Source organism: Populus nigra, chromosome 15, assembly GCF_951802175.1.
Source record: "Populus nigra chromosome 15, ddPopNigr1.1, whole genome shotgun sequence".
NCBI lineage: Eukaryota > Viridiplantae > Streptophyta > Magnoliopsida > Malpighiales > Salicaceae > Populus > Populus nigra.
In genome coordinates, this window is record NC_084866.1 from 9,521,349 (window position 1) to 9,544,822 (window position 23,474).

Below are 23,474 nucleotides of genomic sequence, written 5' to 3' on the forward strand. Positions count from 1 at the left end.
ACTGTTTAGCAACTCGATTCTCCTTAAAAGACCCGGGTCCTCTGACATATTTTCTGGGGGTTGAAGTTCAACCTCATCCCACTGGTGGTATGCTTCTCTCCCAGCAACGGTACATTATGGATCTTCTCCACGGAACCAATATGGCCCATGCAAAACCTACGTCTACTCCTCTGCCTCCTGGCTGTAAACTGAACTTAGACATGGGTGCTCATTTGGTTGATCCTACACATTACCGTGCAACATTAGGCAGCCTTCAGTATCTCTCTCTCACTTGGCCTGATGTTTGTTTTGCTGTAAACAAACTCTCTCAATTCCTGCACCAGCCCACCGATGTCCACTGGAAATTGGTGAAACGCCTCCTTCGTTATTTACTTGGCACTGTCCACCACTGTCTACTTCTTCATCATCATTCTCTCTGTTCAGTTCATGCCTTTTCTGATGCAAACTGGGGGGGAAACAAGGAAGATTTGTCCTCCACCAACGCCTATGTAATCTATCTTGGTCGGAATCCCATCTCCTGGTCCTCCAAAAAGCAGCAAACCACAGCACGCTCATCCACTGAAGTTGAACATAGAGTAGTTGCGGACACAACAGCTAAAATCAGTTGGGTCTGCTCTTTACTGTCCGAACTACACTTTCCAGTGAGTCATACTCCAGTCATTTATTGTGACAATATTGGTGCCACCCAGCTGAGTTCTAATCCTATGTTTCACTCAAGAATGAAACACGTTGCTATTGATTTTCATTTCATTCGACAAAGGGTTCAATCCGGTGCTCTACAAGTGTCCCATGTCTCTTCAAACAATTAGCTAGCTGATGCACTGACGAAATCCCTTCCCCGCTCGCAGTTCTAGGTTCTTAAAGACTAAGTGACCCCGTCCATCTTGAGGGGGCATGTAAGCAAGTGTCAAATTCTAAAACAAACACTAACTAATCACTTGAAGAATAGGACTTATACAAGTGATAAGGTTGTTATAGTATAGAACTCTAATTATTGTGTTCGGTTGAAACTCTGCAGTATTATCTCTGCTGTATATATAACCTCTGATTCAATGCACAAAGACAATGCCTTTACATTTCACATAATAGACTATCGTCCTACATGTATGCCTTTAAAATTCAACAAAACTAAGATTTCATAATTTGGCAAATGTAATTTTAGCCGAAATTTAAAATGTTAAATGTAATTCTCTCTTGGCTAGGAACCCATCCTGTTCTCCAGTGTTCTGCATAACCATGTGTTCTTCGGTTTGCAACATTCCAAATAAAGTTTCATAATCCTTGAGCTTTTTGAGATCATTAGAACTCTGCCAGTGTGACATTCCTTTTTCATGCCAAGATCGGACGTTCTCTCACCCTCCATCTCACTATTAGTTTGTTGTCATAGCTTTATAAGACGAGTCTATTCCTTAATGGCAAATTGATCATCTTTTTCCAACTTCTTATCAGCACCATAGGTTATTCTGAGATCGTTTTCTAAGTTCAAAAGCTGGAGGTGATGTTCTTCTAAATGGGTTTGTTTATAAAATATATTTTTTTTAAAAAAAGAACAAACTTTTTTAGAAGTGATTATTCGGATGGGACTCAGAATATGGGTGGTGATATATCAGGATGGTCGGCAAGGCCTTTAAAGAGCCAATTACGACGAACGAGACCATTGATACAAATCATCATTGCCCCTACCTTGTTTACTTGGAAATATTTTCAGAAATCAGATAAAAAGCCTCAAACTGACATCACATTTGGTATTTCAATAAAAAAAGATGCCAGACATGCTTGTCTGAATCAAAATCTAAAATCAAGGGGCACAAGTTCTACATAAAAAGTCGCAGAATTTAAGATTAAACACTCAAATTGAAGAACACGGATCATAAAATAAATGAAAAGGGATAGATATATTTCAACGAGGTCATCAGATAGGACCGAAAGACTAAAAGGTTTTGTAATAATCACAGAGATTATCATTTTGTAATCACTGCTTCATCATTCGTGAAAAATATACCAGTTCTTTCATCAATGGCAACAGCATCGAAAAGAAATTATGAAAAACTGACAACCAAAAACAAAGCTTGAAGCAGAAACGGGGAAGAAATTCATAAAAGATTCGGCCTCATAGAGAAGATTAGATTTATCAACACGGACATTAAATTTGGTTTTTCAACACAAAAGATGCCAGACATGCTTGTCTGAATCAAAATCTAAAATCAAGGGGCACAAGCTCTCCATAAAAAGTCGAAGAAATTAAGATAAAACACTCTAATTGAAGAAAACGGGTAATGAAAAATAAAGGATGGATATATTTCAACGAGGTCATCAGATAGGAGCGAAAGACTAAAAGGTTTTGTAATAATCACAGAGATTATCAGTTGAACTATGCTTGTAATCATCATATGACCCAATTTTTTCAATCTAAAACAGATCTAATACACAAACAAAAAACAAATTGGGGAAGCAAGATATTACGCAAATCATAAAAAAACAGGGCCTCAGAAGGAAGGCAGTAGTGGTAAGTTTGTAATCACAGATTCATCATTCGTGACAAATATACCAGTTCTTTCATCAATGGCAACAGCATCAAAAAGAGATTATGAAAAACTGACACCCAAAAACATAGCTTGAAGCAGAAACGGGCAAGAAATTCATAAAAGATTCGGCCTCATAGAGAAGATTAGATTTATCAACACACATAGTTTCAGACATATGCTTGTCTTTGAATTTTTGTTTAATCATCGGCCGAACAACTTTCAAAACAAAAGGAAAAATGAAAATAAGAAAAAGGGACTCGAAACATGGGTGGTGATATATCAGGATGGTCGTCGAGGCTTTTAAACAGCCAATTACGACGAACGAGACCCTTCACGATGGAACCAGATATGCAGACAGAGGGATACCTCGGGGGCTCCTTGTATAGAGGCGAGAAGGAGAGCTAGGGTTATGTGGTTTTATAGTAGCTGTGGAAAACAGAAGAACGACCAAGCGTTTAAGGTTTATTCTTCTTTGTCCAATTTAGGGCCGAAGGCCCAAGCCACACTAAACCAAATGGACTAGCAACTCTATGTCGGCATCTGTTAGATTGGGCTAAGCTTATTTGAAATTTGTTGGCCCATTGACTCCATTTGGCTTGCTTATTTTTTGACCGTCAGATTTTTATCAGTTTTCAAGTGAAAAATGTAGCCTTTAGATCTGCTTGGAGTTATAATCATGGCCGTTTATCTCACTAATAACTTGCCACCCAACTAGAGATGGAAAAACGTTCTTCCCTCCTCCTTAAAACAAATGTTACATTTACGTGTTATTCCCTGAATTTTTTTTTGTTATTAACATATTAAAAATTATTAAAAAAATATTAATTTAGTATTTTTTAAAGTCAAATATATTTGTAAAAATTAAAAAAATCAGTATTTATAACATTTCAAGAGGAATTAAAAACTTAAAGTTAAGCGTAAATTGATTCCTGCCATTTAAGTAGAAAATCAATGAAGTAATTCTTCTAGTTTCAGAACAAATATTATTTAGTTCATATATTCTTAAATTAGCACTTTCACTGATTTCATATCCATTTCTGATTTATTTTTTTCTTCCTTTAAAAAATGGAAAAAACAAAAGCAAGAAGAAGGCGGGGTAGAAAGATTTGATTAAGAAAGAATGAGTGCTGAAAAAACAAAACAAATACATTATGAATACTTCAACGAAATATTTGGGTTGAGGAGAGGTGCCAAAATGAGATCAAACAAGAATGAGCTTTATGTTATGAAAATATTTCTATAGGTATTTTAATAAATTTTAAGTAGTCGAAATTAATATTTGGTGTCACAAAGTGATTTGTATTAATCCATGTGGAAGAGTTTATTTAGAATAATACTTACATAATTAATTTAATGCTTAATAATTTATTATTAACTTCGATATTATCAACTCAGAAAACACTAGTTTATCACATTTAGCAATATCGAAATCAATATATAAGTCCTTAAAATCTCTAAGTAAAAAAAGGGAAATCTCCAAAAATTATAGAAAAGAAAAGATGAATTTTTAAAACTTATAAAAAAAAGGGTTGAGATTTAATTTCTCAAACTATTTAATTGAATTTCTTTTAACAACGAAATGAAATAAAGAAGGAAAAAAGGAAGGAGAGTTTGTCCTTCAATAACGGATCTATTGAGGCTGCCACAGAGAACAAAAAATTCATGTTATCCAAGATGCCAGTAATTCCTCCAAACTATAGCAAATAATTAAAACTATTAAATATAATGTCTATCTTCTTCTTCAATCTCTCTTGTTCTATCTTTTGGTTAAATAATTGATAATATCCATATATTGAATTGAAAGAATTCCATTCTCATGGTATCCCGGGACATGAATTTAATAAGTTAATACAGGCTAGTTTAATATATTATCATTTCATTTTAAATTTTTATAAATCATACTACGTTTTAACCACGGTAGTTCGAGTTGCATATCAACCCACCAAGTATATTAATATCAAGTCAATTTCCATGTAATTTAATTTTTTTTACTTAAAAAACATTAGCAATGCTTGAATGTTTTTTTTTCTATATATATAAAAAATTTCCTTTTATATCAAAAGAATAATCTGGGTTGTAGTATAAGCCAATGATCTAGTTTATACCAATTATTCTTACTTCCCTTGGCATGCTCACGACTCCATTTCAACCAAGCTGACTCTTAACCTCAGAACATTCAACGATTCTCTTCAACATCAGCTAGAAAGTGTAGAATGAATAATAGAACTCTTGACCTCATGGTTCGTGGCGGGTTTGTTTTTGAGTTTGAACCCATTTTTTAAAGTGATTTTCAAACCATATTCAAGAGGGCGTACCGTTAGTTCTTTGATATTGTTAAATCATGGCTTGAAGACAACTTCACGTTGAACATTGACAGATGCATGCTAAAACACCATGGAACCTCAAATATCACCTCTTATCTACAGGGGAAACTCTCAATTGTTAAAACATAGACCATGAAGTACATGCTCCAGCACGGATTAGCCAAAACCATTCTATTACGTGGAAAAAAGAGAACTCAAAGCCAACAACGCCTATCTGCCAGTATAATCCACACTATTCCAAGCACTTAATGTACATTCTAAACGAAAAAAAAAAAAACGCTACACAGGCCACCAACCAGCATCTGACAAACACGGAAAAAATTGATCTGGCCTCAAATCCAGCACTATCAGCACAAAGCTGATTGAGTGGCCGCTCTGATGACTCATTTTGAAACCAATAGAAGTAATAAGCAATCCATCTACAACTACTTTCTTCAACCTCAGCTTCTTTCAGATCTACTTCTATCCACTGAAATGCTTGAATCGAGTGTTGAAAGGACCTGGGGCATCGACATCCCCCCAGAGACAACGATTTCTGCAATTGAAGAATAAATCAGAAGAAATGAGGAATGGGGTGGGGGAATAGATCCCCTTTCGATTCTCATTTTCTGGCAGGAGAATAAAAAAACATGCTGGAAACCCATCTTTCACAAAGGACCATGTATCTTAAGAGTGAATAAACTCTTGAGCCTAAAATGTCTGTTCCATGAGATAACAAGCAATATTGTATTTCTAGTACCCTGAATAAAGACAGAGCTGAGGAAAGATGTCTTCTTGCCCCACCAAAAAGAAAATATTTGATAAACTAAAGTCAAGCTAGTTGAGTCCCTTACCGATTCCTTCTCGGACTGAGAGATTGGGTCTGATAACATCTTTGGTAGTAACCAGGAATATATCACCAATGTACAGATGATTTGTGGGAACATAGACACAGCATAGCTCTTCTTCTCCAGAGTAGTTCTGCATTTCAAACTTAGAAAATATAAGAATTTGAATGCAGATGCTATTTTATGCTATGCTGAGCATTTATCATTTACCAGTATCACGATATTAACTCAATCTTTTTAAATAAGGATAACACCCCTGATTTCAGATATGGATATGATCTATAGGTTTCAATTGAAGATTAGACCCTCAATATCCCAAATTGCAATAATCTAGCATCTAATAATCAATTAGGATTTGTTGTAGACCAGCCCCAAAATTTGAGAAATTCCAAGTTCAGGAATCTTTTAGGGATTCAGTGTGTCTTCTAACATGGGACGGCAAAGGAAGAAAATCCAAATCATTGCAATATAAAAAATAGTTTGGGTTAGACAGCAACAACTAATTAATGACAGAAAAGGTACATGTTGATGTCACTGAAGTTTGCAGTTGTCAGATATTTCTCAGAGTTGGCCTGAAAGTCTATAGAATTTTGAGTGCGTGTGCGTGTGCGTGTGTGGGTGGGAAGGGGTGATCGCTAGCGTTACTGCACCAAAGACATGCATGCACATATGTTTCTCAACAAAATTAGGGATATCTATTACTCTCCAAGCAAGGATTTCACCTTCACCATATCTCAACTCATGAATTGGAGTATTGTGACCAAAATTGTATATCTTTGCATCCCAAATCAGAATCCAAGACTCAGTTAATAGTAGGGCGATTGCTAATAATTTTCAAGTTTCCAAGGTAGTATTACTGCACCAAAGAAATGCATGCAAAAGTGTTTCTCAGCAGTTAGGGATATCTATTACTCTCCAGTCTTCGAGCAAGAAGTCTGCCTTTGCCATATCTTAATTCATGAATTCGAGTATTGTGACCAAAATTGCATATCTTAATTCACGAATTGGACTATTGTGACCAAAATTGTAAATTTTTGCATCCCTAAGCAGAATCTGGGACTCGTAGTTAATAGGTCTGATCACAGACAAAAGACAAGCAATTCGCACAATCCTAAAGTGAATATCACACCTGGAGGGTCACAGTTGAAGTAATGAACCCAAAAGCATACTCGCCAATACGTGGATGTCTTATGATGGCCACTTCCTTGAAAGCCTGAGTGTTTTGGTCTGAAACACAAAAGAAACATGATGTAAATGGCATGGCAGCTGTTTAAACTCATCCAGTGAAAAAATGAGGACTAAACTGAACACAGACCTGGGGATATGGCAGCACTAATTTGCTTGGAAGCGTTATAAATATGGCGAACAAATGGCATCCTTTTGATAAACCACTCTCCAAGGCTCAGGACGGATGCTCCCAACCAAGATGACATGAATACCCCAACCAAGAAAATGAATGTTAGGGAGGTTATAAATCCCAGACCTAACAAAGAACAAAAGAAGGCAAGCCAAATGATCAGTAAGAATATGAACTGCTTTATAATATTGAATTAACATCAGAGAGGAAAAGGCTTAGGGTAGTAAACATAAACTTGCTTACCAAAGATATCAATTCCAAGTTGGGCATAAATTGGAGAGAAGAATCCATCCACAAAGTGAATAAACCACCATGTTATGTAGAAGGTGATTGCAATGGGAAACAGGATGACACTGCAAAACAGCTAAGTGTGAGCAACATGCCAACATCTATAACAGATTGAGCACAATATGAAAAACAAAACATAAATTCAAAAATCATCAAACACACATATTTTTGCTTGGATGTATTGTTCAAGAGCATGCAAAAGAGAAACACTAAACAGACGTGAAATCTTATAAAATTACAAATCAATGAAGTTACGTTCATCCAGTACAACTGCAGTCCAAGATATTCGTTCTTTTGTACATTGGGCAGAAAAACTATGTCCAATCACATAAAAGAGGCCACTGGTTTCCCTCACAACCCACAGGAAGAGCAGCTCAATATGAAAGCAGCTTGCAAAATTTATAAACTTTAATGGTGAGTGGCATCTGTGTGGTAAAAAGCATACAGTCCTCAATGAAGAGTGGACATCCAATCAGTTTACAAGGTAAAAAGCACAATCCTTGTGCACCCAGCAAAACAGGGAAAACAACAATTATCTCGCAAAATTTCTACTTCCACACAATCTTTAATGGTGAGTGGCATCTGAAGTGCCTGGCAAGTTCTAAGAACTGCCCAAAAAACAACACAAATTGATATCAAAACAAAATTTTGAAAGCAAATCACCACAAACTTTAGTTGCATCTGACTTGTTTCAAAAAGTTAAATCAACAGGAGCAACTAGGCTATCTCTAAACAGCCAAAGGACCAGATCACACATGATAGAACAAAGCACGCACAAGTTGCTTATGTACAACTGGTATAGTAGTCAGCCACACATTTGCCTCCTCTTCAGAATGAGATACAGGAATGTATAAGTGTCCAAAACCCCCATCATCAGAAAAGAAATCCATAACAGAGAGACACCATAGGGGGCGATCTCAAAGAGTTCAACCAACTCATTCATTAGGGTTCCTTCCAAAGTACATTTTGACATGACCTAACTGGATAGCAGGGATATAGATGAAAGGTCTATGAAAGTTGCAAAATTCATAGTGTAATCCAGCAAAGATCAGACAAAAATACACACTTAAACAGATAAAAGTCTTCCTATGGGTGTGGTGAAGACCATCTTGCATTTCTTATTTTTCACAAAACAATGTCAATACATGTAAGAACTAGCATATTATTCCCGAATATCTCTGCCTATCATGACTTATTAGTTCCGAGTCCACAGGATTTTCTGGGAGAATTGGCTGTGGGCTTAGAAAAGATGCATCAAAATCAAAAGGAGCTACACATAATGAGCTTATTTAGGGAGGTTCAAATCTCAACTACATGTCATCCATGAAACATGAGCCTCATGATTCTTTTTCTAAGTCAATGCCGCTTATCACTGAATTCTATTCAAGCCCTGACCTGTCTTATTGGTGGAAGGCTGGAAACTGCCTCACTCTCACCATATATACTTCCTCATTACTCAGTAAAGGACGGACCATCGGGATCCTTTTACAGACATGGATTCTCTCTCACACCAAACTTCACACGATCAAACTATGAACTACACCACCTGCTAAACCACCTCATCACTCACCCAAGTACAGACGCTTGTTTGTTTCAAAGATTGCTGGATACTCCTAGAAAACTCTTCAGCTATTTAAATTTATTCCAGCAGGCAGTAAACCATGATCCAGGTAAACATATTCAGGGGGGAGAAAAAAACTTGGAAGAGGAAAAAAAAATGAATACCCTATGAGGAGGTAAGAAAAGCTCTTATACCAAAACAAACTAGGACTGAAGGAGAGTTGAAAACATAAATTAAAATCAATTAAGTCCTTTCAAATGATTAACTGATTACATACACAAGCCATATTTCAAATCGGAGCTATCATAAGAAACATCCTGGACGGATCCTTGTTCACACACACAAACACGATTGTGGAAAGATGCAGCATTTATTCGTGAAATCAAGGAAATAAAGGAGATGGAAAAAAGAGTAGCACCATCCTGTCATGAATTTTTTTGAAGCCCAGCTCCTAACGAACTTGCAAAACGTCTACACAGACAAAAGACAGAGAAAATGTTAGATAAAAAGTTCTTTAAGAATGTGAGAGACATGAAATAATCCTCAAATATGCAAAACTATATGATAAATCGCTTTAATTTGGAACATGGCAATTTCATAGTAACCCCAAGCATTTCCTAACCAAAAAAAAAAAAAAAAAACTCAAACCTTTGTAGAATTCAAACAAATAAAACAGTGAAAAATCAAAACCATAATTCTTTTAATTTTCTCAATTAATCATAATCACGACCAAATCAACATATCCTTTGAATTAAATTCAGTGCCAAAACTTAATAACTGAAAACTCAATTCCTCAACAATTAAATCAAATCTAGCTGGAAAATGAAGCATTGAATTGAATTATTAAGCTTAAACTAAACTAATAATTAGCAGAATTGGAGTTTCAATTACAATCGTTATTTTTCTAAATAAGAAAAAGAAAAAGAGAGAGAGTCCAAGAAAGGCAAAAGGAGAAAGGAGATTGGTTAAACCTCGCGTCCTGAGTGATGCGACGAGGAGGAGGAGGAGGAGGAGGAAGCCGAAGGTTTAGAAGCGATATCAAGGTCGGGAGAGTCAGCGACTGGTATTAGAAGCTCTCGATCTCTGTCTCTGTCTCTACTGGCCATGACGATCGCCGATTTCTCATCCCCCATAAAAAAAAAATAGAAAGAAAAAGACTTGCCGGTTTCTTCTTTATCTATCGACAGATCAAAATAAGAACATATATTCTATAGTCTGTGGATTTTTTTTATTTTTTTGCTGCAGAAAAGAGAGGAAAGAGGACTCTGTCTTTTGTTTTGAATTCAAAAACGAGTACCTACTACTGCTACTATTTGTTCGCAATAATCTTTTATTTATTTATTTGGTATTTGTCAAATTAATTTATTTATTTATATACAGAAACGGAAACACTCCAGTAACAAATGGACTGGGTGGCGGAGGGGGCAGGTCATGTCTGCTATGATGGCGGATTAATCAATGTTTTTATTTATTGATTATATTTGTTTTGCGACATAAATAATAACGACTGGCTGTTTTCTGTTACTATTATTGTTATGTACAAGTGCTTTTCTTAGCTGTCACCTATGATGATTGCGTGACAGCGTTTTCCTCCTCTTTGCCAAATGCAAGAGTTTGATATTCTTTTTTTAAATAAAACAATTATACATACAGTATTTTTCAACACGTTTTTATAGTCAAATTTTTTAAGTAAAAATTAAAAAATGTATATTTATAATCAAATAAATAAAAAATTATGTGTGCTAGTACGTGAAAAAAATCATAAAAAATAAATGAAAATAAAAATAAAAAAATTGAGAAGCATGTGTAAATTAAAATATTTAATCTCGTAAGATGAGATATTTACCCGGTTGTATTTGCTATATATTTTTATTAAAATAATTTTTTTATTCAAGCAAACGATAATAAAAATAGAAACACAAATTAAACTGATTGAATAAAATGAAAAATGAAAAAAAAACACTACACATATTAAAAATATTATCTGAAAATATTTTTTATTTTCAAAAATAAAATTCATCTATATAAAAGATAAAAAAATTTATAGATGAATCATAAAAACCCTTCAAAATTTAAATGCATAATCAAAAAAAAATGTCATATAAAATATGCTCTCTAAACAAAATAAAAGAGAGAAGAGGTATTCTAAATATAAAAAAATATAAAAAAATCATAAAAAATCATTAATTTTAAAAAAGAATTAGGAATATATATATATATATATATATATATATATATATATATATATATATTAAAATTAAAAGCAAAGGGCACTACTAGGTTTGGCAAGCCAAGGTAACCCACTTGATTCATTTTGTTAGGGCCTACGTGACCGAGTCTTTATTTTTTTTTTTGTGTTGTTTAATTTACCCAAATTAAGTGGCCAAAAAATGGAAACTTAAGTTTTTTTTACCCAAAAACCGATTTTCCAACTAATTTTTGACCAAAAACACTTACAAAATACCTTAGAAACTGTGATAAACATATGCATGACATTAAAAAAACCAAAATGAACCCAAAACCAAAATCAAACGGAGCTCAGTTCTGTTTTTTAACGAACTTTAAAGGTAGAAAAACACCTAATATGAAATCTCCTCATTAAATGAAACCAATTGACATAAAAATTTATCATTTCGGTGGCCTAAATCGGTGTCAATGACTTTTTTTTTCTCTCTACTATCGAAATTTAGCGACCTCTCTCTCTCTTCTCTCAATCAGGAACTAAAAAATAACAAAAATTAAATTTTGTATCAAAATTAAATTTTTAAAAAATTGAGGCACCGAAATCATATAATTCGTGTTATTTTGAAAGTCAGAGGACCAAAGTGTATCTTTTTCGAAACTTCTAGCACACCATCCATGTTTGGCGCCTTTTTCATTTTGATCTCTATTTTTTCAATTCCATTGTTGACTAGAAAATCAAAAGCAATTGATTTTAAATTAGGTTCAAATAGTCAAAAATAAAACTTTGAGGATGAAAATGAATTGTCAAAAAATAAACATGGTCATCCACAATGATTTGTGCGTATGTAAACCGTATTGGACTTCTATAATGAATATCCCACACATTTTAATATCTGGTATAATATGTGTAATTAATGATTTTTTTTATTAACATAGATGTTTAAGTCAGTTTGCGCGCACCTCGACTAATTCCACGGACCTTGAAGTTAACGATCATATAAGCTTCTAGTGACCCTGAGGGAACTTGAACTTGTGACTATTGAGGAGCAAATCCAAGACTTGACTAGCTGAGCGACCCTCAGGGTTTAATGATTTTCTTCTTCTTCTTTGAGTATTTAGCTCAAATAACATAATTTTTTAGTTTTCTAAATACACTCGACAATTACACAAGAAGAAGCTTCACTTACTTCATTCCTGAATTTTCTTATGATAATCCTCTGTATTTTTATTTTTAGTTTTACACTGGTTTGTTTACCATTCGATAACAGGAGGGTTGAAATCTCAAAAAATGGATGTTGACATTTCGGAAATTTCTAGGCTTATTCCTTCTCTATGTTAATGGCACGTAAGACTGCCCTTGTTTCAATACTCAATACAAATAAAATTACATATAAGAAATTATTTAAAATCTTTTAAAAATAAATTCTATATTAATTAAATATGCGCATGAGAATTGAGAAGAAAAATAGTTAACAATTCCATGAAAACATGTAATATTATTTGAATAATAATTAAAATATAATGTTAATTTTTTTACAGTTAAATCTAAAAAAATAATAAAAGAAAATACAAGAGGGCAGGACCTGACACCCGCTCCACTGTACATGTAGAGGTTTACAAGATTAAGCCCACATGGATGACCCTCCTCTCTTTTTTTCTTTTTTATTTCTAAAGGGTGGAAGTCCATCTTATTTTTTTTTAAAAAGAAGTGGACGTTCGTTCATTAGATAACATATCGCATAAGAATTGTTTTGACATCATCCAATCAACTTGATGAGTCAAAAAAAAAACTTGAATGATTAATAAAAATATTATTTGACTTTAAAAAGATTCAAAGAAGATTTTTTTTTTTGATATTGAGATGGTGACATAGTGGATCAACCTAAGTTTCACGACTTAATTTGTCAAACCCGCAAAGTAGGTTATGGACTCCTGTGGATTTAATAACTTTGTTTTTAAAAAAAAAAACTATTTTTTGCCTCAACATTACCTAGTCGATTTGGCATGTCCAAAAGCTACCCGGATACCAGTAAAAATGTTGATTGACTTTAAAAGAATTTTAAGATGATTTTTTTTTTAATATTATGACAATGACATATTGAATTGACCCGGGTTTCATATTTTAACCTATCAAACCCGCAACTCGGATCATGAACTTCACTGGTTTTAATAACTTTGTTTTTAAAACTCTATTTTTACTTAATTATATTATAACAAAAATAGACACTCATAAAATTAAGCACAACTAAATACCATGATATTTGTTTGAAGTTACAATAACCTTATAAAAAACAAATTAAAATAAATTATTTAATTGTTGAAAGATAAAAAAAAAAAAACTTGTTTGCATTGTTCATATGAACACTGCAAGCACGAGATTTGGTTTCAAATCCAGGCCAAATCTTTTAGTGTTGTTAATAATTAGTAATGGGTTTTGTAGAAATAATTGGATTGGTGTTCGCACCCCACCACGTGCCAAGTTAAATTTCTCCTAACATAAAAAAAACAATGTTTAGGTGAAATTAACATTTTTAAAGAAGCAAGCAAAATCTGAAATATGAGTCATTGACTTTACTAAATTTAATAAGCTTGATTAATTTAATAATATGATTAAAAAAAGACATTTACAAGAAATGAAGTGAAAAATAGCAATAATTAACTATAAAAAATAACTTAGCAATATCATGCTCAAAAGTATAAGGAAGAAAAACTAATTGAAAACTCATAGTTGCTTTCTTGTGGATAATGCCCCACCATCAAATATAGATCATTGAGGCAATTCTGGCGCTAATACAGTAGGCTACACGATGACATTAAAAGAGACCACACGTATTGTCAGAGTAACGACCTAAAAAGCAAATCAAGCAAAATATTTTGAAGTAAGCATCCCAAGTTTATATATAATTATTTAATTTAATTTAATACAACACAATTCTTTAAAAAATGCTAAACTTAACAAAGAACAAAAATTAAAAAGACCCGAGAGATAACCCAAGTTATTTTTAAAATTAGCAAGAAATTCTATAGAAAGAAAAAAAAAAGTAACGGAATTTAATCTCCAATAAAATGAATGCTAAAGGATGAAACTATAAAAACATGTGCTTAAAAACAAAAGAGTAGACCTGAGCGAATCTCTTAAATCATAGTTACTATTCTAAACTCATAAATTGTTAAATCCTAAACTCGAACTCAATTAAGAAGCTCAATTTCCAATCAATTTAATGTTGAAGAATAAAATAAAAAAATCAATTTCTAAAATTTGCCAAAGAAAAAGCAAAATAGCAATAAACAAATGATGATCAAATTTGATAGAAAAAATTGAAGGAGAATGAAATTGTAAAAAAAAAATAAAATTTATATCAAATAAAACAAATAGCAATAAAAAGAGTAGATATGAAATCTAATAGATAAAAAAAATGAGGGATGATGAAATTGAAATAAATTCTAAATTTATGCATACCTCTAATAATACAAATAGTAATAAAAAGAACATTGATTAAATCTGAAGAAAAAACAAATTTAAGGGCTCCTATGAAAAAATTAAGGGCCAGACACAGGAAAATAAAAAAAAAGGGAGAAAAGAAAGGGAAAAAATAGAGAAATCGACGCTATATCAAAAGTCTATTGTCCACACAAACCATCTAGTAATAGAAGTGCTGCTGAGATGATCATAACATCACTCTATAAGTCATCGTTTGACAATCAAACGACCAGCCACGCGCTACCTGAATGACATAAAAACACTCCTCTTGCTAGTATGTGCATTACAAGTACCGGTTACCTTTCAATTTTAAATAATATTTTATATCTATTAAAACATCAATTTGCTTATCTTTCCACAATAGTATACATGCACTAAAATAACATAGAAAAAGTCAACTAATATTATTTCCAATTTTAAATTCATAGCATTATTAATGTATTGTTTTTTTAGGCTAAATTGTATGGATCCCAATTATTAGTTGGTCCAAGTGCCATCGGTATTGAGTTTAATCAAGGAAATCACATGTAGAGAACATGCTCTATTTAATCATGGATGGAACGGTGGATTAAATCAAATTAAAAAATTTATCCAGATATTAGTTACGTAGATTTTTTTAATTCAGAGACCACCGAACTTTGACCAGTAGTTCAAGAGGATCTTCTATTTATTTATTTATTTTTATCAGAAAATGACTCATTCGTTGACTAAAACATAAACATACAAAAGGAAATGTTTTTTTCCCATTAACAAATGCATATTGTTGTATATTTAAAGCATAACTGATTTTATTTTATTTTTCTTTTAAAAATATTGTTTGATTAATTAGTGTTAGTTATAACTTTAAAAAGAAATTTATTTGCTTTTAAAACAAAACAGGGTATATACTTCTACTTATATTGTATATCATTACTACTACTCTACACTGTTTGAAGTATCTTAGGTTTTTTTTTCAAACTTTTTTTTTTAAATTTCACCTTCAAAAGTTTTTTCTTTTAATTTTATTTTTTAATATTTTATTAATTTTAAATTGATCCTCAGAATATATTTTGATTTGCTTTTCATAACATTATCATAATTAAAAAAGACTAATATTTTTTGGAGTTGCGTACATAATATAAGACAATTCTCAACAAATTATCTATACAAGTTGACTAGTGTGTTTAGAAGTGCGGTAACAGTTGCTTTTCAAAGTGCTTTTTATTTCAAAACACATCAAAATAATATATATATTAAAAAATTATTTTTGATATCAGTACATTAAAATGATTTAAAAATATTAAAAAAAAATATTAATTTGAAGTAAAGAAAAAATTAAAAAAATTTTAACTTTTTTTAAAAACGCTTTCGAAACGCAATATGAAACACAATGGTTATATACAACAGTTGCTGAATCAATCCAATTCTTATCATTTTTTACATAAAAATAGCTGATTGCAGACATGCATTTTATAAAAATTAAGACCAAATTTAGATTCTTACAGTTTCTCACTTGACAAGGAATCAAGAATCATAGTCCTTTGCCAATATTAGAAAAGCAAATGCATATAAATTGATCAACAGGATTCAAGATAGATACCCAAGAAATCAACTAATTATCCTGAAAAGTTTGGTTTCATGAGTTTACTTGTGTATAATCTTTCTGCCCCCAAACAATTTTGGATCACCATAACACCTACCAGCTTAAATCCTAAATGTTTGTATGTTAATTAGATGGCCATATAAACAGCAAGCCCCTACCTAGCTTAGCTTATTCACGCTGACAACCTCTGAATTCTTACCTCTCAGACCTGCAAAGCAGGACAAGTTTGCTTAACATAAAGGGTTAAAAGCTCTAATTATGTAAACATCTCCTCAATCAACTCACTTATAAGCAACTTCTCTACGTCATTCACAGTTTGCTCAGCTTCATCCACAGAAAATCCGTTCCTCCACCCCAAATCCCATGTTCCACTCACTACTCCTGATCCACATCTTATATCTTTTTCCAGTATCCCATACGATTCATCTGGAAGGTTGTAAAAGCCAAGCTTGCAATAACTAGTAAGAGTCTTAGCTCCATTAACAACTTCCTCCACCAGCTTCTCTAAAGAAAGATTAAGTCTTGAATCTCCTGTACAAGTTTGTAACAGCGGGTGCCTTGTTTGTGAATCTACACAGCTTCTACGTTCAATGTATTCATTAGCATAATCTAAAGAAAGTTCCATGCTGGCTATTCGATAATGGCAGATGCCAGATGTTGGAAAGGTCTCGAGGCTATTCATATTGAGATTGAAAAGCTCCTCTGCACGAGTGAGAAACAATGGACTGCTCAAAAGTAAAGCATTCAATTGGATTCCGTTTTTGGAACTTTCTCCATCTCCTCCTATGAGACCCTTATCATTGTTGGCTTCTTCAGGAGATTTTGCAACTTCCTCATGTTCAGATGTCACCAATGTATGATTGCAGGGAGAACTCTGGCTGTCACTGCCATGTTCTGAAGGGAGGAAAAAAAAGCAATATGACAGAACAATCAGACAAAATAATAACTTATATATTTACACAAAAATGGTTCGATGTTTATTCTTGATACTAGAGGTAGGAATAGTATAATAACCTTGTGAATATTTTTTTTCCAGTTATTGTGAACACATTACACTATTACAGCCTTTTGATTTTAGTTCTTGGTTCCACTATCTTTTTGTTGAGAACAATAATTTTCTTGAGACCATTTCTAGGATGGTGAAGATAATTGGTATAAGCTTCATCCTACCAGCGACAGCAGGTTCTTAGGAATGATACTTTTACCACATTACCACAAGGCTTGTTAAAACAACTATTTACCTGCAGTTTTCTTTTTCTTAAGATTGAAATCACTAATCTATTCCCACCTTACCCCCAACCAACCCGAGTTTTCAGTGACGATATCAGTGGATGTGGAGAAAGAATCAGTCATTAATGTACATGTTTAAGTTGAACACAAGTTGAGATGAATATGAACATGAACAATTATCGGGTGCAAAACTCATGTAAATGCACTTATATCACAAGGATTTCCGTACTTAACAGGATCCCGAAATGGAGTTCACCAATTTACCTTCATTATGAAATTTTAAGACATTTGCTTCCTCCTCTGTAGATGGTTGATCAGCAAGTGGGGTGTTGGTTACTTTGGAAACAGGATCAGCATCACATTTGTGGCCATTCTTTTTGTCGTCTTCTTTGCATCCTAGTTCCTCATTCTGCAAGAAAGATATCATTATAACACAGCATTACTTGGTCATCTTCAAAACTTATTATGTGTGCCAAACTTCAAATTTGAACTTTCTTCTCACACATGATCTGGACCCTATTTTTGTAGTTTAAAATATAAATAGCTGAGCATGCATTTATGCAAGTAAGACTGTAAAGAGTGCAGAAATGAAAGATTGTTTAGCATCATGAAGATGAAATGTAAGAAGATATACAGTTGGTTTTTCTGCTGTAGGCTCAGCAACTATCTTCCGCTTCTGATCTTTAGGACTGTAAACTGTGGTTTTTGTTGTGTGTTTCAAGATGGATTTTTTATTCGTACTGCTCTGTTGAGTAATTTGAGTCTTTGTAGTCATTGATCCATGTTCAATTCTTGTGTTTGTTGAGATCACCTTGGCTTGTTCTTGAGATCTTGACACATTTTTAGGCTTCACAACCTCTGTCTCTATCCGTTTCCTGCTATCAGTATCCATCCTCTGAGTCTTATTTACCTTTTTCACAGCTGTCTCTTTTTTCTGTTGTTGGTTAGTTACAGGACAGCTAGCTTTCAACTTGGACGAACCCTTCAATTTTGTCTTAATTCTTTGCTCTTCTGCTCTTGGAACTACATGTTTGCGGTCCTCTACTCGTTCCTTGCCTAGCATTTTTATTAGAGTCTCTTCGGGTTCCGGCTCTGCGTTCCCTTTGTTTTCACGAACAGCAACTTCTTCCTGGACAACTGTTTTGATTTCTTTTTCTTCTGGTTTCACAACTACCTCTCTGCGGTCCTTAGTTCCTTCCTCCTGGCCCAGCCTTTTGTTTGTAGGCTCATCAACTTCTGTTTTACGCAGCATTTTGCTAGTGCTATAAGTCCCATCTTTGTGGTCTACTGATCTAGTATCAGGTTCGGGTCCTTTTTTTAACTTCACTTTTCGTGGCATCAATTCAGCTTTCAATGCTCCCATTTCCCAAACCATTGATGCAGGCACCTCTTTTGATTCGAAGCATGACACACCAGGTTTTATTAGTACAATAGGTGAAATATAATTACTAGACCTCCGGTTGGTATGCGTTTCTCTGGAGTGATGGGACCAGGACTTGAGCTCTTTGACTGAATGGCATTTCAAGAGTCCTTTAAATTGCATGGTTTCAAGAATATCCTTCAGTGCTCTTTGCTCTGGACGTACCTTATGCATTAAGGGTTGAGGCTTCCTTACCTTTGGCATTTCAATATCAAAGACTGGCCTTGGCCTCCTCCGACTTAAATCAGTCTCAACATCCAACTGTTTATGTGGATGTTTTTGCAATGGTTTTGATGGCATGTCTTCCAGACCCATTAGCTTGGCAATCAGATTTGGACTGTTTTCCTTCCTTGGAGGAGCTGCTGTAGCTATGGAGCGAGTAGAATGACTGCTGCTAGACTGAGCCACTGATGACTGGCTTGAGCTTGTGGAGGGGACATCTGAAGCTGAGTCCCTCCTTCTCCTTTCTTTGGACGTCTTCTCTTGGGTGGTTCTGTTTGGGAGCAAATTATGCCTGCCAAGGCTATCTGTGATTGCTTTCTTAAGCTCATCAATGTAATCATTGGAAGAACCATCAGCAGAAAGCAGTGGCTTTTGAAATCCTGTCTGGCAATGTAGATCGCCAAATTGATGTGAACTCATCATTTCAGCCTCGACTTCATTAATTTTTCCTCTTTTTAGCTTCCCCTTCTGCCTTTTCAGCTGGGCCATATAATGCGAGGCTTCTTGCAGCTTGCCAAGCATGAGGAGAGACTCCTGCATATCAAGAGCCCCTTTCAACAAATCTTTTGCAATATCTTTAGACTGGCCATCAGAGCTCAGCCCCTTAGACCACGAGTTGATCGTCTGGTTCAGCTTCTGAGCTCCTCTTGAGACCTCCAGGAGTTGAAATGAAGATGGAGTGCGATACTCTTCCACAATCCCTTTAGAGACCAGCTCCTTCTTTTCAGCTATGACTGTAAAATCTGCTTTAGAGTTCTTCTGTGCTTTATGGCTTATGATCTCATGCTCCATTTTGTGGGAACCACTCTTGGATTTTCTAATTGTCCCGCATTCTACAACTCCTTTCGGATCATCACATGTGACAAATGATCTGTACATATTCTAACACAGAATTTTGATTTGACAAAGTCAGATTCTATTGGTACTCGAACAACCAAATATGACAAATTTAGTTGGGAAAACAAAAAACTCTAACAGAATACTCACATAGTTTTGGATATTCTCTCCAAACTTTTCAACGATTGTCTGCAATCAGAATCTGCTTTGTGTCAGCTCAAACACAAACAGAATAAACAATCAGCTGCCGCCATAATAAACAATTAGCATGTCCATTAGAAAAGAAAAAGATCATTCACCTTTTGAAATCTCCAGGCATAAACTACAGGGCAAGTCCAAGAGATTAAGTACTGATAGTTTCTAAGCAACTTCTCAACGAAAATGACCTTCGCTGATTGATCATGAAATGAAAGGTCAGGTTCATAGGCTTAAACATTAAAATTGGACCCCTTTTTTTTTTGGTTTAAAACATATAGTGACATTTTTATGTTGCAGGCATTATGAGCATCAATGATAAACAAACACATGGAACCTATAATATCAGAAAAACAAATTTAACAAGCGAGTACCTAAATTCTTGGTCCGTTCTTTCTGTTCTTTCTCAGCTTTCCTCAACCCAGTTATCTCTTCCTCATCCTCCACGCATAAACCAGGTAAAAACTACAAAACAAGAGAAAATACACGAACCCAGATGAGAGAAAAGCATGCAAAACAATCTCCTGCAGGCAAGGCGACAGTGATCAGGTCTGATCATAAACAGTTTCAGTGAATTCATATTTCTCACCTGCAAGCTGCAGAACATTCACATTAAAACTCAGATCCACAAATGAGAACAAATACAGTCGGTACATTGCCTTTGTGGTGTGTATAAGTGTGCTCTCTTAGATTCGCTCATTGCTAGAGAAAGAGAGCGTCAAAGGTTTTGTTGGTTCTGTTTTTCTCTCTTTTCTTTACCGGGACTTAAGGGACAATAAAATCATTGAGAGATTCTTGTGGGGTTACAACTTGGTTTCTTGTCGAACGTGTATTGCTACAGAAAAACAAGACGGTGGGCAGATGAGATCACAGAAGAACTTGATAGGAAACTGCCTTCAGTCATGGTTGTCAGCTTTTTTTTTTTTTTTTTTACCCTGCTTTTATTAACTAAAACTTAAGGTCGTGTTTGGAATTTGGAAATTTGAGCACGGTTACTTTGAGAATTTGGGGAAGCTGTTTCACAAATGTGAAGAACAGTACATCTTTCAATATAAAGATTGAGTAATTGAAGGTTTGATTCTAAATATTGACCAGCAACCTGGAATTACTATTTTGTGCCTGGTTTGATTTTCTAAACCCAACTCTTGAAGGGCCATTAAATATTTTTAGCCCCAAACATTTGAATTTTGAAATGTTTCTGGTAACATTTTACATTACAAGACAAAAGAGGTTGACCTACAAGGCTTTATCAACAATAATTAAAAATGATTACAATTATTAGTGTTTTTTATTTAAAAATATATTAAAATAATATTTATTTTAAATATTTTTAATAGCAATATATCAAAACCATCCAAAAATATTAATAATAATAATTTTATATAAAAAAATTCAAAATTTACTTCAAATCAATGAACTAGTTGCCGGCCAAATATTCAATTCTAGGCCATCTGTGATGGATAAATTATATTTGGTGTGGGTTTGATCCAAGGGTGGGACTACGGGTTTTTCAATCACTAGTATAGTATTTGATTCAACATCATCTCGTCCATGCTTGTCTTAAAATATGCTATAATATGATAACGGTTGTTTTTTAAATAATTTTTCATACCAAAATATATGTTAATGATATTTTTTTATTTTTTAAAAATTATTTTTGACACCAGCACATTAAAACAATCCAAAGCATACAAAGCATATTAAATTTTAGTAAGAAATATTTGAATTTTTTAGAAACCCAAACGGTTAATTAGTGTTCATTTAGGTTAAAATTTTTTATTTTAAAGTTTATTTTAATGTATTAATATTAATATTAAAAATAATATTATTTTGATGTATTTAAAAAAATAATTACTATTATACTCCTAAACACACGAAAATAAAATAAAATAGAAACCATGAGCCTATTTAATGACCTGTAAAAATGAAGAAGCTTATTTAATGACCTGTAAAAATAATATTAAGCCAAGTAAAGTTTAATAAAGAAGCTTATTACTTAACCTGTGGCTAAAGTGATAGAAGTCTCACGGAGGAGGGGCATGATATTTGCCAAGCTACCAAAACGACAGCCTTAAATGCAGTCACACGACTCTCGCAGTGTATCAACACTTTTCGTGCCCATAATAAATGTCACTAATTAATTCCATCTTCTCTATTAATCTAAATAATGTACGGACTCCCACAGTTTGAATTTCGAATTTCTACCCTTACCTGTTTATTCGGTGTTGCATTTTAACGGTGTTAGTTAAAATTTTAATTTTTTAATAATTTTAGATTGTTTTAATTTTGATCTAATCATCAAACATAGAAAACATTTTAATTAATTAAGCAAATTTTTTTTTAATTTCTTTGAAAAGATATGAATATCTGAAGTCAGAGATTTCAATCTAACAAGAAATTAAGGGAAGATGGAGATTTTCTCATATTGAGAATAATAAAAAAAAAATCCCACATGGAAGAGCATAGCTGAAAGAGAATCCGACGTCTTTTGAAAGGGAAGACATGTGAGTGGCAGTCCAACCTTTAATTCATTGGCTTTAACATTATTTATTTATTTTTATTTTTATTTACGTGGGGTGTCCGGGTCAGTTTGCGCGCATATAACTATCAATATTATTTATTTATTTATATCATGGCTTCGGTGTTATTTCGACCATAGAAGCATAGCCAAATCTTCTTGAGACTCTAGCTGCGTCCATCACTCCTTTGCACCAAAGAAATAAAATAAAATAAAATAAAATAAAAGTGTTTATAATTAGTTCTCAGTCTAAAATGATTTCTACTTGCCAAACCATTCATGAATTTAATGTAATTTATAAGAATTTCCCCAATTTACTTCTTCTTCTTCACTATTGTTGTCTAACAAGATCGATCATAAAACCTAGAAAGATGATTTTCACACAATAAATATCACTATAAAGATTATTTCATTATGCTAATGGCTAATTCCTATGATGGTCTCGTTAAGGAGAAAGGAAAGTAAAAATAAAGGATGAATTTTCAGGTATATATTTAGCTACCTCATTTTTTTGTGGGTTTAAAGAGTTTTTACTCAAAATAGTTGTCATAATTCATTTTTTAACCGCTCTTAAATGTTAAAAAAAATGATAAAAAAACATCTCAATCAAAAAAAAATTTTTTTTTGCTAAAAAAGTATATTCAAATCAACCAGAAAAACAATATAAAAAATATTAAAAAATACAATTTGAAACGAAATTAAAAGAAAAGGGTTGAATATAAATAATTGGAAAGTTAATGAGTGCACTATAAAAGACATCATTATGCAGGAACTATTTTAAATACAACCGGGGATGGAATTAGGAGAAAGAATGTTGAAATTTGCTAAATAATTAAAAATTGAGAAGTCAATAATTGAATTCGAAAAAATAGAGAAATTGAGGGACCATTTTAATGCAACCTGAAATAAAATTGAATGAAATA

General features: G+C 33.4%; 2 protein-coding genes and 4 non-coding genes across 10 annotated transcripts; all 6 read right to left on the reverse strand.

Annotated features, from left to right (window-relative positions):
• Positions 1–1,580: 1,580 nt before the first annotated feature.
• Positions 1,581–1,679, reverse strand: LOC133674963 (small nucleolar RNA Z43). The gene has a single exon (XR_009835291.1). It is a non-coding gene; the product is annotated as a small nucleolar RNA Z43 (small nucleolar RNA).
• A 626-nt stretch (positions 1,680–2,305) lies between these two features.
• Positions 2,306–2,399, reverse strand: LOC133674960 (small nucleolar RNA snR60/Z15/Z230/Z193/J17). Its single transcript, XR_009835288.1, has one exon. It is a non-coding gene; the product is annotated as a small nucleolar RNA snR60/Z15/Z230/Z193/J17 (small nucleolar RNA).
• Positions 2,400–2,482: 83 nt separating this feature from the next.
• On the reverse strand, positions 2,483–2,568 carry LOC133674974 (small nucleolar RNA U83). The gene has a single exon (XR_009835302.1). It is a non-coding gene; the product is annotated as a small nucleolar RNA U83 (small nucleolar RNA).
• Positions 2,569–2,778: 210 nt separating this feature from the next.
• LOC133674966 (small nucleolar RNA Z43) lies at positions 2,779–2,869 on the reverse strand. The gene has a single exon (XR_009835294.1). It is a non-coding gene; the product is annotated as a small nucleolar RNA Z43 (small nucleolar RNA).
• A 2,136-nt stretch (positions 2,870–5,005) lies between these two features.
• On the reverse strand, positions 5,006–10,224 carry LOC133674777 (protein CONTINUOUS VASCULAR RING 1-like). The gene is made up of 7 exons (XM_062096007.1): positions 9,854–10,224; positions 9,301–9,353; positions 7,277–7,386; positions 6,992–7,159; positions 6,806–6,903; positions 5,683–5,809; positions 5,006–5,384 (listed from the first exon to the last, which is right to left on the reverse strand). The coding sequence occupies exons 1-7, from the start codon at positions 10,013–10,015 to the stop codon at positions 5,290–5,292; spliced, it is 813 nt and encodes a 270-aa protein (XP_061951991.1). The 5' UTR covers positions 10,016–10,224; the 3' UTR covers positions 5,006–5,289.
• A 5,850-nt stretch (positions 10,225–16,074) lies between these two features.
• LOC133674837 (uncharacterized) lies at positions 16,075–21,080 on the reverse strand. 5 transcript variants are annotated; one of them, XM_062096105.1, is made up of 7 exons: positions 20,623–21,080; positions 20,408–20,498; positions 20,138–20,229; positions 19,989–20,027; positions 17,994–19,883; positions 17,624–17,768; positions 16,075–17,023 (listed from the first exon to the last, which is right to left on the reverse strand). In XM_062096105.1, exons 1-7 carry the CDS (start codon positions 20,638–20,640, stop codon positions 16,386–16,388), a joined length of 2,913 nt encoding a protein of 970 aa, XP_061952089.1. In that variant the 5' UTR covers positions 20,641–21,080; the 3' UTR covers positions 16,075–16,385. The 5 variants fall into 5 exon arrangements, with proteins under 5 accessions (XP_061952089.1, XP_061952093.1, XP_061952091.1 ...); XM_062096109.1 differs by lacking the exon at positions 20,623–21,080 and having other exon boundaries at positions 20,138–20,224; XM_062096107.1 differs by lacking the exon at positions 20,623–21,080 and having other exon boundaries at positions 19,989–20,040; positions 20,138–20,224.
• Between the last annotated feature and the right edge of the window lie 2,394 nt (positions 21,081–23,474).